This window comes from Marmota marmota, unplaced genomic scaffold, assembly GCF_001458135.2.
Source record: "Marmota marmota marmota unplaced genomic scaffold, marMar, whole genome shotgun sequence".
Lineage (NCBI taxonomy): Eukaryota > Metazoa > Chordata > Mammalia > Rodentia > Sciuridae > Marmota > Marmota marmota.
Window position 1 is genome coordinate 25,909,222 of NW_026000037.1, and position 18,252 is coordinate 25,927,473.

The following is an 18,252-nucleotide window of genomic DNA, read 5'->3' on the forward strand; positions in this document are numbered from 1 at the left end:
ATGCAAGGCTGTCCCCTGGGTCTACTGAGGGATGACCACAGCTAGAGCTGAGCTGGCTGGACTGAAGCTGGCCTTGCTCCTCCTGTCCTCGTTTCCTACTCAAACTCCCCTTCACGTTACGTCTTCCCCACCATCTTTATCCTGCATCCCTCCAACATCTACATTCCCAGGTTTTAAAATGTCAACAATGCAATTTTGGTGTCAATGACAGTCCCTACTTCTCTGGCCTTCTCTACATGACTGGAGCCTGTTTCTCTATCTCATTATTCCATTGGCCCAGAAATAATCCATGAGGTAAGTATTATTTCTCCAGTTTATAGATGGGAAAACAAATTCAGAGAAGTAGCTTGTCATGGATAAACTACTTTGGAAAAATTAGAGGCAAAATTTTTTAGGGAGTGGAGTACTGGGGTTTGAACTCAGGGGCACTCAACTACCGAGCCACATCCCCAACCATTTTTTGTATTTTATTTAGAGACAGGGTCTCACTGAGTTGCTTAGGGCCTTGATAAGTTGCTGAGGCTGGCTTTCAACTCACAATCCTCATGCCTCAGCCTCCTGAGCTGCTGGAAGAACAGGCGTGGGCCACTGTGACCAGCAATTTGACATGGTGATAATAAAGTTATTTTCTTCTCCCAAACAGGCCATTTAAAACTAAATTACTTACAGGATTTCTTGGGTCAGGCATGGTATAGAAAGGTCTTACAGCCAATGGATATTTATCAAGAATATAAAAATCTGTATCATACTATAAAAAGAGTAAAGGCAATTAAAATACGTTTTTAAAATAAACTTTTTTGTTAAATTAATATTTTTAAACATGTATATTTTTGCTCTTCAAAATTACTATATTTACATTATAATTATAAATATCCTGCTTTTTTGAAGTAACATTTACATCCTACAGCATTTTGTCATGTGTTATAAATAATTGCAGTACCTAATCTTTGGAAGCTATTTACCAGCCAAAATTTGAGCCATGGTTCAAAATTTGAATCAAAGTCCAATTTATTGCTTTTTTGAACATGTAATCTCTAATTGCTCCCCAATCATAAAGTATATTTGGATAAACATCTTTGATTTTCAGTACTTTCCCTTTGTTATTCTAGCTCATCTCAACATTTCAGACACATTATATCAATTGTTAGGTTTTTACAGAAAGCAAGTTAAATCTATGGATTATTTTGGGAAAAAACTGACATCTCTTACAGTATTAATCTTTCTTTATAAACTTTGGTTACCTTCTCAATTTTTAAAAGATATTTAAGTAAAATTTAGTAGTTTTCTTCACATGAAAACTACAATAGAAAGGAATAAATAATTATTAACATAAAATTATGACATTTTTGTTAGAATATTAACTATGTGACTTAGATTTAATTTTAAAGGAACCCATTAAAAATCAACTATTTTTGACTTTAAACATTTTTGCTAAAACTGAAGAATAGAGAAAATGTCAACAGAGTTAATAAGCTAGAAGAATTTGCCCTGCTGAAAAAGCATTTTAAAGGTATAAATTCAATATTGTACGGTTTCAGAAATATCTGAGTTCTTTAGTCAGATTAACCATGTTAAGTGCTATTATCAAGAGGAGCTCAAGGACTGTTTCATTTCATTAAATCATTGTCTTAATTCTTTTAGAAAGACCATAGTAAGTTTTAACTTTTATTCCATTTGGTGCTTTTAGTTTTAGAAGATGAGATAGTAAAGTAGCAGAAAAAAGCTTATTTATCTTCAAGTCTCGTAAGAGAGTAGGGATATTCAGGAAGAATTTAAAAAAACAAATGCAAATAATTTTGAAGTCCTTTCTAACTAATCTAACAATGACTTAAAAGAATTTTTTAAAAAAGCACCATTCCCCTTTTATTTATTCTGGAAGGTTACCACTGTAGAAGAGTTTTAGAACCTTCTGCAACTATCCTCTTGTACAAAGATATTTCAGACATAGAAAAAAAGTGCAGCATGCATAAGAGGTCTTACCTTTTCCTTTACCAAACGACCCAATAGTTTTTCATTTGGTGTACTGAAAATGAAAGATGAAGTCAGGTGTTTGAAGATTAATCAGCAACTTAAAAAGATTTTAAACTAGCCAGACATAGGAGTGCACACGTCTTTAAACGCAGTGGCTCCAGAGGCAGAGGTAGGAGGAGATCAAGTTCAACGCCAGAGAGGCCCTAAGCAACTCAGCAAAAGCCTCTCTCAAAATTAAAAATAAAATAGGCTGGGGATGTGGCTCAGTGGTTCAGCATCCTTTGGTTCAATTTAAAATTAATGTGGCACTCCTTCCTGTAAGTCCTTAAAGGACAAAAAATATGGCCAAAACAATTGTTTATCATGATGCTTTTCAAAAGGCAAGTACTACAGAAAACCATTTATGAATGAAACTTAGCATTTATAGGTGCTGCTCTAATAATTAGGACCAAAGAGAATTTAGAAATTAATTAATTAAGAAGCACCATGGAATAATTTTCTACAATTACATATAATAAAACATCACTAGACCAATGTAAACTAATCTTGCCCTTAATTGGTCCCCTCTGCCTTTTTCCCCCCTGGTGGTGGGAAATTGAACCCAGGATCTCAGACATGTTGAGGACCCGTGTCTCCACTTTTTGGTATTCTTTATCAAAGGTCTGTAAAATAAAACTCAATATTTAAAAGTATTTAAAATGTAATAGTATCTACGCAGATACATTAAATTTCTAAAGTCAGGAAGCAGTTTCTTTAGTGTCTAATTTAAGGGCAATTTCCAAAATCCTTAATATTGCCAATTTACAATAATTATAAAACTTATATGGCTTGCCTTTAAATGTCATCGAGCAGTATAGGGGATGCCCAAAAACACACACACACACACACACACACAAAATACATATAATAATTATAGATACACACATAATATACAAATACATTGTCTATAATTAAATACATATTTCTTGTAAAGGAACAAAAATAAATAATGGGTTTTAAGTACAATTTACTTAAAAAAAAAAACATAAAAAATGCCAATAGTATCCTTTCCCTCCCACATATGATATTGGTTGTGATAAGCTGGTAGTAATTTTTAATTTTTACTAAACTACATAATTTGTTTCTAAATTACAAGTTGTATGATCTGGATTTAGATTACATAATATCATGCAATCAAATAAAAAACAGTATCTCCCTCCCCCATTCCAGTACTAGGTATTGATCCAGGAGTTCTCTACCACAGAGATGAGCTACATCTCTGCCTATTTTATTTTTGACTTTGAGACAGGGGATTACTAAATTGCCCAGGCTGGCTTCAAATTGCAATTCTCCTGTCTCATTCTCTTGAGCAGCTGGGATTACGGATGTGCACCACCAAGCCCAGATAAAAGTAATAATTTCTATAACTTTGGGAGATGTTAACATTTTTATGCCCTGATTTTGTATGAGGGTAGATTGGGAAAGAAAACTAACATATTAGGTGATAAGATCAAAAGCAAAACTCCCTATCTCTTGAAAGGGATATAAATATGAGTGGGAGGAAATGATGTTTATGAACAAAATTTTAGAAGCTTACGCTTTCTATATTATAGTTTAAACATAATATTTTATTTCAGATCATACATTCATAAAATAGTATCATACTATAATACCAAAGTTAATAAAATTTATCAGGTGAGAAAAATAATTTGTTAATATGTTCATTCTCTTATATATTAAAACTAATTATTAAAGGTTTTTAAAAATTCATAAAAACAAACCTCAGATCTTCTTCATCTCCCATTTCAACTCCAGCTTCTCTAAGCATAGCCAAAGCTTCACAATACTCTAGTCTTAAAGTTGGTTCCAAAAATTTGAAGGGTTCACAAGGGAACTGTTTATTCACGGTTTGAATTTCAGTCTGAAACCTATATGTACAATGATTTAGTTAATAAAGTTTGTGAGATAAATGTTTCCCCCACAAGAGGTCACTGTGGCAATATAAAAAAAAATCATTATCTGAATCAGTATACACACCAGGAAAATCATTATCAAATTATTAAAGAATAAAATTAATACTTAAAATACTTAGTAACATTTCTTGGTCTCATATTTTTGTAAGCAGAGAAGCATTAAAGGATTCAAATTTTTTTTTGTGACTCAATAATATTAAGTATTGTTAGAACATAAAAAATCTATTTTATGAAGCATTTAAAAAACTGACTTTTAAACCCTTTAACAAGACCTTTATCTTCAAGGAAGACCAAATTAATGAATACTTGTCCTACCTATACCCTGCCACAATTCCCATTATAATATTGAAAATTCATTTAGGACAGTGCTAATTTCTTTTCTATTTTGATAATTCCCATAGTATATGCCTACCCTATATACCATAGGCCCAAGACAAATGTTAACTAAACTGAATTTCTGATGTGCAAGATGATATTTCATTAAGATTTAAAAAGTGCCAGGCACAGTAGCGCACACCTGTAATCCTAGCAGCTCAGGAGGCTGAGGCAGGAGGATCGGGATGATCATGAGTTCAAAGCCAACCTCAGCAACAGTGAGGTGCTAACCAACTAACTCAGTGAGACTCTGTCTCTAAATAAAATACAAAACAGGGATGGGGATGTGATGTTCAGTGGTAGAATACCCTGAGTTCAATTCCTGGTTCAAAAAAAGATTAAAAAAGCAAGCCAGGTGTGATGGTGCTTGCCTGTAATCCCAGCAACTCAGGAGGCTGAGGCAGGAAGACTGCAGTTGGAGATTGGTCTCAGCAATTTAGCAAGACCTGTCTCAAATTGAACAATTAAAACAGTTGGGGATATCGCTCAGTGGTAATGTGCCCCAGGGTTTAACCTTCAATACCAAAATACAAACAAACAAACAAACTTTTGCTAAAGTATTTATCGATGAAATGATAAGTGGGAATTTGTTTTGCTTGAAAATAAAATATGGGGTAAAGGAAATAGGTAAAATAAAATTGGTCATGGGTTGACAACAGTTGAAATCAGGTGATGAGTACAGGGTTGTTCATTAGGCTAGTAGCCATACTTTAGTATTTATTTTGAAAACTTTCTTAATTAATAGACTTGCACCCTCCCCTCCCCTTTGCCCAAAGTTTCTCCATTCTCCCTATGCCCCCTTCCATTATGGATCAGCATCCACTTATCAGAGAGAATATTTGGCCTTGGTTTTTTGGGATTGGCTTACTTTGCTTAGCCTATTTATTCTAGTATTCTTTATATAGCATTTGTACCTTAAAAAACACTTCCTTTCTTGGCGGGTACCAGGGATTGAACTCAGGGGCACTCACCCACTAAGCCACATCCCCAGCCCTATTTTGTATTTTATTTAGAGTCAGGGTCTCACTGAGTTGTTTAGTGCTTCATTTTTGCCGAGGCTGGCTTTGAACTCTCGATCCTCCTGTCTCAGCTGTTGGGATTATAGGCATGCCCGACTGCGCTCGGTTTAAAACACTTTCTTTTTATTGTCTTAGAGACTCTCATAGGAACAAAAAAATTTGATGACAGATTTATTCAAATCTTAACAGAAGAAGGATTAGGAAGACCCTAATAATTTCTTTTTGGTACCAGGATTAACGCAGGGGCACATAACCACCAAGCCACGTCCTCAGCCCTATTTTGTATTTTATTTAGAGATAGGGTCTCAATTAGTTGCTTAGTGCCTTGCTGTTGCTGAGACTTGCTTTGAACTCAGGATCCTCCTCTGCCTCAGCCTCCAGAGCTGCTGGGATTACAGGCATGAGCCACCACGAGTAGCTTGCTTTGAATAGTAATCCTCACTCATGTCTAACAATGGTAGTACAAAAATATGACTATCAATGCTTAAAAATTCATTTGTATATTATTCCTCTATTAGGTAAAAACTAATCTGAAAGGAACAAGATATAAGCCCAATAACCCAATTTACAAGTGACACAGAATCTTAAAATTTCTACATGAGTCATAGAATACATAAAGAAGACTTATTTTCAAATTGCCACCTTAAGAGTACTGAATAAGTTCAGTAATAATGGCGTCTCAGTGTGTAATAAGTGGAGATTGGATTAATCCAAAGGGCCTGATTCATGCTTGCTCTGTTATTTAGAATCAAAGTAAAAATTTCACTAATATTAAATGGAGATGCTATAACTATCTAAAATAGATTTCAGAAACTTTCTTGAATTATATATGTGAAAAGAAATGAGAAAAACTGCATCCCTGCATCAGGGTTTCAAAGGCTATTATTTTATAAGACAATATTATTAGTTGTTCCATGGCTATCTGAATTGAAGTTGCTTAAATAAACAGTATCAAAATATTTCAGAGGACAAAAGTTAAACATACTAACTTCACAAAGCAATGCAGAGACTGCCTAGAAAATACTAGTGCATATGCTACAGTATTTTAATATAAGATCAATGATTAATTTCTGCATTCTTGAATTTATTCATTATCCCTGCAATGTTTAAGTAAAATTCATATTTTTGAACTCTTTAATAAAAAGTATCAATGAAGCATATAAAATATAACGAACTGTTAAATCAGTGTTTTTTTTTTTTTTTTTTAATATTTATTGTTTAGTTATTGGCAGACACAACATCTTCGTTTGTATGTGGTGCTGAGGATCGAACCCGGGCCGCACGCATGCCAGTCGAGCGCGCTACCGCTTGAGCCACATCCCCAGCCCCTAAATCAGTGTTCTTAAAAAAAAAATCTCAAATATGGTCCTTCATCAGCTTTAAAATGCTAGATTAAGTCTGTTATTACCTACCTAATAATTGAAGTATAGTCACCAGGATAAAGAAAGGAAAAAGAGACTTTCTTGGTTTCTTTTCTCTTTGGGGCAGGGTCTGGCAAGTGATAGATATTCCCAAATCCCCAAAAGAAATTCTCTTGACCAACTTGTTCTGATTTTCTTTTCCTGTTTTCTCCATTTTAAATATCATCATATTCCCAATCCCCAAAAGAGATTCTCTTGATCAACTTGTTTCTGATTTTCTTTTCTTGTTTTCTCCATGTTAAACATCATCACAAGTAAACAAATTTCAATGGTCTTTCAATGATCTTATTTGTCAGTTTGGCATGTATACCTAAAGTGGACATTTTATACAATTAAATTTTGAGAACATCTAGAACACATCTATTTTTCTATAAATGCCAATTCACCCAGACCTAATCAGGTAAAAACTTCCTTCAGTCTACTAGTTTCTAATTTTTAAAAAAAAAATTTTATTTATTTTTTTCTTTTTTAGTTTTTAGGTGTTGATGGACCTTTATTTTATTTATTTATATGCAGTGCTGAGAATTGAACCCTGTGCCTCACACATGCTAGGCAAGCACTGTACCACTGAGCCACAACCTCAGCCCTAGTTTCTAGTCTTTACTGAGCACAAAATTTAAAGTGACTTAAGAATTAACCATTCCTGATATAGGCTTAATTTACATTAAGACAGGCGTGTGCAACTGCGCCTTAAGGTCTGATGTAACATTATTTTGATCTAATAGCCGAGGAAACTGAGGCACAGAGATGTACAAGGCCTACATAGAAAAGTAGCAAAGGTGGGATTTGAACTTGGGCTACCTAGATGTAGCTCAATACAAATTTTTTTGGGTGGTAGTGGGGAGTGAACCCAGAAATGCTTTAACACTGAACTGTACTCTCAGTCCTTTTCATTTTTTATTTCACGAACTTGCGATTCTCCTGCTCAGCCCCCTTAGTCACTGGGAGTATGGGCATGCACCACCACGCTCAGTGTCAAGCTATTCCATTCAACTTCTCAAATAATAAACTGCTCTAAAAGTAATAGACACTCTAATTTCTTCAGACATTCAGGATGTCAGTAAAAATCAAACAAAAACAAAAACAAAAATTCAGCCAAATTGTTCACAATCTGGTAAACTTCACCACTAAAAAGATGTTAACTAGTTGAGGTCCCAACTGACTTGGATCCATAGGTACTGAGTGTGCATTCTTCTAATTTCTGTCATGTATCCCTTAAGGACAGGGCCACTTCCTGTGCTTCTGTCACTGTGAACATCTCAAAGTGTATTTATACAAAGATGATTATGATGTCATTAGGTGATATAATCTTATGGGACCACTGTGATATATGTGGTCCTTTGCTGACTAAACCATCTTCATGTAGCATATAACTATATTTATTAGATTAAGGGAAATTTAGTCTACATATTTTCAAGAATTATTATTATCATTTCCATAGTGCTGAGGATTGAACCCAGGGTCTCATATATGCCAGGCAAGTGTTCTACCACTAAGCCACATCCCTAGCCCAAGAATTGATATTATTTTTTAAAGAAGAACCCACGTTGATTTGAAATTAAGGCCAGTTATGGATATAAAATATTTTTTACCTTTCTTGAAGTCCTTTGAATATTTGTACCAAGGTGTCAGCAATTTCTTCTAAAACTTCATGATAATGATAACTAAAAGCCATTTCAATGTCCAGACCAACAAATTCAGTCAGATGTCTGTGGGTATTGGAGTCTTCAGCTCTGAAAACTGAATTAAGAAAAGTATTGAACAGCAAATAGTATTTTAAGTTTTAGATAAATTGGATTTAAATATAAAACTCCATTCAGTAGTGCTCAAGCTATACTATTTTCATATCACTACAGGGCTGGAATGGAATTTGATAAACCATCTGTTTCAGCATTCTCTTGGATACCAAGTTCATTAAAAACTCCTACGGTCCTATAGTAAAAGCTATACCAAATGTGAATTAATAAATCAGGCTCATTGAGAACCCCAAGGGAATGTAAGATCCTAAGGTGCCTTCTCAATAATAACAAACAGATTCAATTATGACCAATACAGTAAGTGCTTCTCAATTTTATTAAAACATGACTCAGGCAAAATGAAACATGTACAAATGAGGTAACATTATACATATTCTAGTCATTACTTCAGTTCAGTGCTCACTAGCCTCACTGCATTTTCTTCCTTCCCAGGCTTTCTAAGTCTAGCTTAGCTCTTCTTTCACATCACTGCCAGATTAATATTCCTATAAACACATCCTTGCTCAGAACTTTGCAATGGTTCCCAAAGGACTACTGTAATAAGACATAAAATGACAAAAGTCTAAAACCTTTATTCTTTCACAACTTAATCTTACCTTGTATATTCCATTTCTTCTTCTTTTTATCCCCAGCCCCCATTTCTTCTTAATATTAACTATTCTTTTGTTTTCTCCATGCTCTTTACTTATCCTGTTTCCTCTAAAATGTCATTTCTGTTGTTTATATATCCTACTTTGTCCTTAAAGCCCATTTCGGTGTGAATTTTCTTTTATGGTGACTAGCAAATTCCAACCTCTTCCCTTAGTTTTTCCTTGGTACACAATTAACACCAATCTGCTGACTGTTCAGCACAGTCTGATTATTCATTTTAAAAATCATTTGATTATTCCCCGTGACTGCACATCCTTTTTTTTTTTTTTTTTAAATATCTTTTTAGTTGTGGGTGAACATACTACCTTTATTTTATTTGTATGTGGTGCTAAGGATCGAACCCAGTGCCTCATGCGTGCTAGGCAAGCGCTCTACCACTGAGCCACATCCCCAGCTCTGTATGAACATCTTATTAAGTCTTGGGAGCAGGTACAATGTTTATTCTCTTGTCATTCAGAGCATGACTGCAAATCAGCAGCATCAAGCATCTAGTACCTATGTGCCTTTAAGAACTGCAGAATATCAGGCCTTATGCCAGATCTAACTGACTAGAATCTGCATTTTAACAACATCTCCAGGTGATTCATATGCATTAACATTTGAGAAATGCTGGTTGATTCTTCTTTTATGTACACAGTACCTAACGTAAGACTATATATGCAGGGCTGGGGATGTGGCTCAAGCGGTAGCGCGCTCGCCTGGCATGCGTGCTGCCCGGGTTCGATCCTCAGCACCACATACAAAGATGTTGTATCTGCCAAAAACTGAAAAATAAATATTGAAATTCTCATTCATTCTCTCTCTTTAAAAAAAAAAAAAAAAAAAAAGACTATATATGCAGCATGTGTTAAAACAAATAACTGGTTAATAAATTCAGAAAATTAAAGACACTTAATGATCTTGCCAGTTTCTCTATTATCAAGCACCTAATTTTTATTAAGCTATCAAAAACTATATATAACTTGTTAAGTTTTAAAAGAATGAAGGAAAGCTGATGTTTTTCTTATAATTAGCTTCATAAAAATATGCCATGATTACATGCCTGTACTTATAGCAAACGTATTTTAAAAATGATATTAGATATAGACATTTCTCAGTAATTTCTAACAGACTTCAGCATAACACCAAAATTAAGCATATAAATAATAATAAACAGAATGGCTCTGGAATAAAATAATTTTTGTTTTTTAGGGGCACTGGGGACAAACCCAGGGGTACTTTACCACTGAGCTGTATGCCCAGCCCTTCTATTTATTTTTAAAAATATTGAGACAGGGTCCTTGCTAAGTTGCTTAACGTCTTGCTAAACTGTTGCGATTATAGACGTGTACCACCATACCCATCTGGCATAAAAAGAACAACACTGGAAACTTATAAAAGAAGAGGTTATTAAAGACAACAAACTATAATATCTGACAGATTGCACCTATCTGGGTTTTAGTACTGGGGGGGCTTGAAAGAATAGTTCAAACGTGAATTATGGTTTGCTTTAGTTGCATGTAGGTAAAATAATTAATATACTTAGGTATATTTCAGACTGAATATTTTCAAAGCATGCATCTTTAAAATGAAATATTCTTGATAATAAAAATTTCTTCAGCATTCTTTAGTAAGAATATATAATGCTTATGATCCTATTGACATGAATGATGTTCAAATGTTTAATGAACTAGTGAGTATATATGTATTCTAAATAGTCTACTTTCCCCCCTAAAATGTCTACTCAAACACATTCTGATTTCTACCTCAAAGTCTAATAGTGAGCAGATAAAAGAATTTAAATTTTTAAAAGCGCCTGTACATCAAACACACACACAAAATGTGTTTCTAACACTATAATTATTATATCATTAATGAACTTGGAAAAAAAATCATAACTGACAAAAATCTTACCTGGTCCAATACAGAACACCTTCTCAAAATCAGCACAAATGCACATTTGCTTATACAGCTGTGGAGACTGAGCTAGGTATGCATTATTTTTAAAATATGATACAGTAAATACATTGGCTCCTCCTTCACTGGCAGCTGAAATGTAAACATTTATATATTATAATAAGTTATAAGTTTATCAATGTAATCCTTTAGTAAAAACAATTTATCCTTTAAATTTGAACAATGTATGCAAAAAAGAAAGACTGGAAAATCAAGAGCTGCAGATAAATCACAGTCTATATAGTATTCTTATATATATGTGATTCTACATAGTTTATATGTAAACCACATTGAGTTCTTTGGCTACAAATGCCTCTTTTCTGTACCAATTTCAAATCTATTAAAGCTCCTTTGTAACTGTAAAAACAAAACACAGAAAGGAAAAAGATAACCATTTTCTAATTATCAAGAATGCAAGGCCAGGCACTGACATACACTGGTAATTCCAGCAAATTGGGTGGCTGAAGCAGGAGGATTCTAAGTACAAAGCTAACTTCAGCAACTAAGTGAGACCCTGTCTCAAATGGAAAAATAAAATGATTGGGCATGTAGCTCAATGGTAAAGTGCCCCCTGCAAGCCCAAAAAACAATAAAAAAAATCAAAACTTCATTTTAAAATTTTAACTAAATACCACCCATAATACTCTTTTTTAGCAATTCTCAAAAGGGCAAAATAATTAAGACAAGGTTTTCATGTAAGAATAAGAATTAGGGCTGGGGTTGTGGCTCTGTGGTAGATTGCTCGCCTAGAACATACAAGGCCCTGGGTTCAATCCTCAGCACCACATAAATGTAAAATAAAGATATTGTGTCCACCTAAACCGAAAAATAAATATTAAACAAAAAGAATAAAAATTAATGTAATTTTCCCATTAATGGATATTCAGAGATTTTACAATACAGTTTGTACAAAACAAAATTATTATACCAATTTCAAAAGATACTTAAACAATGCATAGCTCCTGGTTTAATTTTAGAAACAGGAATTGTGCTTTTTGTGTTACTGTCTCATTTTAAAACCATCATCACAAAAATGGAATGAGGGGATGTAAAATTACTGATAGTGGTGATAAATGTCTCCTAATATATAGCATGAGCTTTGGGGAAAAAAAGCTTCTTGATAATAAATCTTAAGGGACAATTGTGATTCTCCAGTATTAAAGTAAAAATTAATATAAATATTTTGAAGCTTACCTGAAATAATTTTAGGAGTCTGGATTTCCACAAAACCTTTGTTAATTAAAGTTTCTCGGAAAAGATGGCAGATGCCAGACTGCAGACGGAAGATTGCCTGACTAGTTGATGTCTATAAGACAATAAAAAATGTAATAAAATCAATTTCATTCACCATGTGTGCTCAGCACTGCTAGAAACCTAAAAGCACACAAACGAAACAACACAGAAGGTGATAAGGACGCTGGAATGTAATGACTATATATGATCACAGAAATGCTATGAGCAGATGTTTTAATTTGTAAGAATTCCATAAAAGAAAAATATTTCTTAACTAATGAAATACCTTACTTATAAATTCTATTTTTTTTTTTTCTAAAGGCAACCATGAAGTGAGCTTACCGATGTTTGTGCAGCATACAAATCCTCTAAGGGAAGATTTTAGCACTGAATAATAAATGAATAAAGCAACCATATACTTTTAATTATTATCAATAATACCTGAATTGCAGACAATCATGTGTTTGTTTCAATTAAATTAAGAAAAAATAAAAGGGGTAGATATCCTATGACACTGACTTCTCAAATGGCATCTAAAGCACTGTCCACCAGTCACCTTTTGTATTTTTTCTCCCTTCCCCTACTTTCTTTCTCAGTTTCTTTGGTCCCCCAATTTACTTTCAGCCTCAACCAAATCTAATAGTTGCCAGAAAGCTCTAGAAGTAATTGTCTCTGTTCTATACTAACTTTTGATCATTTGGTCAAAAGAAGTGGTTTCTTATCTGAAAGTCTTGCCTAATACATTAGAAGGAGGGGAAAAAGGCATCAAGAAGTTATTCTGTGACTAGATAGACATTTAGCAAAAAACACCTGACCTTAAAACATTGATAGCTGTGGAAAGCTGAAATGGTATTCAGGAATTTCAATTATTTACCCCATGTCAAAGGGCTTTACTCTTGAATCAGTGCATACAGCATTCATTCTGAATGTAGATAGTAGCACCCTTTGAAAACGCTGTTAATGATGAGATGGCCAATCTACATTTCCTTCACCACAAAAAATGCTACTTAATAACCTCGACTTTCTGTAGGTGGAGTGAAAAAATTCATGTAAACCAGGACATATTTAAGTAACAGTATTCTATAATTCAAAGTCAAAGGTACAAATCAATAATTTCCCACAAAACAACTGAAAACATATAAAAGACTCATAATTTTTTGGACTATTTACTTATTCATTTGCAAGATGTCTACACTTAAACTAGAGAAAGGGGCTGGGGATGTGGCTCAAGCGGTAGCGTGCTTGCCTGGCACGCGTGCGGCCCGGGTTCGATCCTCAGCACCACAAACAAACAAAGATGTTGTGTCCGCCAAAAAATAAATAAATAAATATTAAAAAAAAAAAAAAAAAAAAAACTAGAGAAAGACTTGTGGCTTTTCTTTTACACTATGTGGTTTAGGGAAATAGGGTTCATTCAATCACAACAAATTACAAAATCTTTTGCTTTCAAAAATATAGTAACCTACAGTCTTCATGTTCTGTGTGAAGATTTAAATCTTATTTAACATTTCAAAATTATAGGCTACTTTGAAGTAGGTATCCTTAATTATTTAATTTCACATATGTTTCTGATTATTGATTTGCTTTTCAAATTCCCAGGAGTAGAATATCTCAAAAAAGAATGAATGTAGGGGCTGGGGTTGTGGCTCAGCGGTAGAGCGCTTGCTTCGCACGTGCGAGATCCTGGGTTCGATCCTCAGCACTACATAAAAATAAATAAGTGAAATAAAGGTATTGTGTCCAACTACAACTTAAAAAAAAAAAAAAGAATGAATATATAGTGCTGAAGACTAGGGAAACTGGGTACTACAATGCTAGTTGAAGTATTAAATTATTTCAGCCTCTTTGAAGTACATTTGATAGTATATTTTCAGTGTTATTTAACTTTATGTATCTGAATTTATCTGGGCATTTTCTGTGATTTGGGATTTAAACTTAATCCTGTTCTTAGTGGTAAAGTAGTTGAATGTATTTTTTTTTGGTACTGGGGATTGAAACCAGGGACACTTAACCACTGAGCCACATCCGCAGCCCTTTTAAAAATATTTTTATGTCAAGACAGGGTCTCACTGAGTTGCTTAGGACCTTGCTAATTTGCTGAGGCTGGCTTTGAACTCACTCATGATCCTCCTGCCTCAGTTTCCAGCGCGGCTGGGATTACAGGCATGTGTCACTGCACCCAACTGAATGTATTCTTTCAGTAAAGAGTTTTAAAATTTTGATGAAGAATTTATTGTTTTTCAGACATTTTACGTTTATAACTCATTTGCAACTGTGTGTGTGACCTGCTTGTAAGGAGGGTGAGAAATATCATCCAGAAGACATTTGTCATTACTCTTAATAAAATAGATTAGATAATGTATTACCATAAAAAAATCTAACAACCTATATATGATCACCACAGCTTATATGGTATTAATAGAAATTTCACTAATTATGTTTTATTTAAAATTCTTTTTTTTTTTTTTGATACTGGGGACTGAACCTAGGAGTTCCTTACCACTGAGCCACATCCCCACCCCTTTTTATTTTTTATTGTGAGATAGGGCCTCATTAAGTTGCTTACGGCCCTTACTAAATTGCTAAGGCTGGTTTCAAATTTAGGATTATAGGTGTGTTCCACCGTACAAAGCACTAATTATGTTTTTTTAAAAACCACACTGGGCTACCATTCTTGACATCCTGATTACATAAACAAGAATGTTAGTGCAGAACACAGATCCAGGAAACTGGAATTATGTCTCATTCATATATATATATAGTGTTTTTCCTCATTAGATTTTTCAAGACACTTGCTAACCATCAGAAAGATGGTACTTAGAATAGACAGTGAACAGTTATTTAGATAATAATTCCAATGTCCCAATTTGTTTCTTTCTTTATTTTTTTGGTACTGGGGACTAAATTCAGGAAAGCTCTACCACTGAGCCACGTCCCTAGCCCTTTTTATTTTTTGAGACAGGGTCTTGCTAAATTGACCAGGCTGTCCTTGAATTTGTTATCCTCCTGTCTTTGTCTCTAGAGTTGCTGGATTATAGGCATGTGCCACTATGTCTGATTTTAATTTGTCTACTATGTTCTAATTTCTACTAGCCCTTACATACTGGAAAATATTTACTATTTTTAATAGTTTAATTTGAGAATGAGGGTGGGGAAAAAAACCAAGAAAAATAAAATATTCCAAAATAAATCCTGAACTTTTTAAATTACTTATCATATTAACAGGAATTATTACCAAGAAGCTGGGTATGTTGGTACACATCTGCAATCCCAGGTACTCAGGAGACTGAGGCAGGAGGATCACAAGTTTGAGACGAGACTGGGCAACTTAGCAATTCCCTGTCTCAAAATGAAAAATAAAAAGGGCTGTGGATGTAGCTTCATGGTATAGTGCCCCTGGGTTTAGTCCCTAGTACCAAAAGAAAAGACAAATCCCAAACCGAACAAAACTCCCTGCCCCCAAACTAAAAAATAAAATTTAGTATTAGGAGATTTGAATGTCACTCTAAGGCAATTTGTCCAGAGGCAAACACTGTCCAAAAGCCTGGATTGTACAGTTAATCTGCTAGAGAAATCGTGCTCAGTGGATAAAATCAAAGTAGATACAAATCATTTTGTATCCACTACTGGTTCATCTTTCAATATTTGTTCCTCCTTCAAAAATCATTATCATAAGAGGACAACTCAAAGAATTTAAAATCTAAGAAATGGTAAAGGAAATTTCTCCCCTTTCAGCCAAATCAGGTTGTTCTGGGTAGAATATAATTAAACAGCATGAAGAAAAAATTTTAAAAAGAAAAATAATTAAAAAAAGAAAAACTGTTACCTTATTACATGTTGATTACTATAATTGCCTTTTCCATCTATATAAAAAATTTATGGTTTAGGGTTAAAATTAACAATGATCTTCAGTAAGATTAGAGTAACAAAAGAAGTATATATTTAATAAAGCATTCGTGTAAACCTATTTCAAATAAAATGCAACTAAAATATTATGGCACATAAGTTAATGTAAAGTATACTGTGTAATTTGAAAGTATAATTAAACCTTATTTCAATTGGCTAGGTATGGTTAATTTGTAATGGTCAATTTGAACTGTCAACTTGATCGGATTAAGAGATGCCGATGATTAAGAGACTTCTGGGTTTGCCAAGGAATGATTGGCATGTGGGAATAGCCAACTCAAGTGGAGACCCTCCCTATGTGTGGATGGAATAAAAGTTGGAAGAACAAGGAAGCAACAGCACATGAAAGCTCTATTCTTATTGAATGGGTTCTTGATTGCTGCTACAATCTCTGAGGATATTGGATTTTCACTTTTTCACTCTTCCAAAGTGGACTCTGCCAGTGATCCACCAAGGAATTTTCAGAAGCCTTAGTTAGGTCTGACTAGGGTAGCACCATTGATACCTTTTGCTCTGGGGCTTCAGCCTCTTGGACTGTTCAGGTACTGGTTCTCCCAGTTTTCCAGCCATTGTTGGACTATCTAGCTTCTGGTCAAGTAAGTCAACCTAATAAACCCCCTCCCCGTTTTGGGGGTTCTTGGGATGGAACTTAGGGGCACTCAGCCACTGAGCCACATCCCCAGCCCTATTTTGTATTTTATTTATATGTATGGGGCCAGGAGACGAAATATTTTTTATTCAGACTGCCTGCCTAGAAAGTTTCTAGAGAAAACAATCCATTATCTGACAGAAACATTAGGCTACAGTAGAATGAACATGAAGATATATCCTGGAATGTTTTATATTATTGGAGAATGTTAATTTTGCCTTTGACTTGCAGCTTCTCCAACCCTTGACTTTTTTTTTTTACGTTGTAGATAGACACAACTTATTTATTTATTTAGTATTTATTTATTTATGGTATTGAGGATTGAATCCAGTGACTCACACATGCTAGGCAAATACTTTATCACTGAGCTACAACCCCAGTCTTCTGACCCCTGCCTTTGCTAAGTTAAGAATAAAACAGCTGCTTTTGTAAACTAAGGTGCTTAAAGATTTGAAGTTATTAATGCACATGCCTCCCTAGATGTCAAAGTAGAGGTTAAAAATGAGAATGCTGGGGCTAGGGGTATGGCTCAATGGTAGAGCACTTGCCTAGCATGTGTGAAGAAATGGGTTTGACCCTTAACACCACATACAAATAAACAAAATTAAATAAAGGTATTGTGTCTATCTACAATTTAAAAAATATTAAAAAAATAAATATGAATGCTTCTGAGGACCAAATAACATGAATTAAATAACAGAATGATCCTTAGTGGTACAGGACAAAGCATGCCCCATAGTATGCAAGCTCATGTGGACCCAGTATTGCCAGTTTCTCCTCCAACTTTTTAAGAAAAGCCACTTAAATTTTAATACAAAACTACTATCTCTCCTCTATTCTTTCTTTTCTTTTTGGTACTGGGGATAGAGCTCAGGGACATTTTATCACTGAATTACATCCCCAGTCCTTTTTATTTTTTATTTTGAGATGAGATATTGGGCCTTGCTAAATTGTCAAGGCTGGCTTCAAACTTGTGATCTTTTTGCTCAGTCTCCAAAATTGTTGGGATTATAGGTTTGCACCACCATGCCTGACTTTCTATTCTTTTTGAGATGGACCTCACTATGCTACCCAGACTAATTCCAAACTTCTGTGCTCAAGTGAGTCTCCTGTTTTTGTCCTCACAAGTGACTGAACTGACTACAGGTGCATGTGCCACTGCACCTGACAAAATTCCTTTGCTTCAATGGGTGCCACTGCACCTGACAAAATTCCTTTGCTTCAATGGTGGCAATGAATTAAAACAAAACAAAACAAAAATAATAAAATCTTTGGGCCAAATTCCAGAGGCACAAAGTAATCACAACTGTGTGAACAAATAACAGGGACAAATATGCAAAAACCTGAGATTTCTAGGCAGTTTCAAGAGGTCTAGCAAAGGGT

At 34.4% G+C, this 18,252-nt stretch overlaps 1 protein-coding gene across 1 annotated transcript in view; it reads right to left on the reverse strand.

Moving 5' to 3' along the window:
* Positions 1-18,252, reverse strand: part of Dars1 (aspartyl-tRNA synthetase 1) — a 57,062-nt gene that overhangs the window by 5,194 nt on the left and 33,616 nt on the right. The window contains 6 exon segments of the mRNA XM_048812221.1: positions 668-748; positions 1,981-2,023; positions 3,732-3,878; positions 8,331-8,478; positions 11,040-11,174; positions 12,276-12,447. Of these exon segments, the coding sequence (XP_048668178.1) occupies positions 668-748; positions 1,981-2,023; positions 3,732-3,878; positions 8,331-8,478; positions 11,040-11,174; positions 12,276-12,447 (726 nt within the window).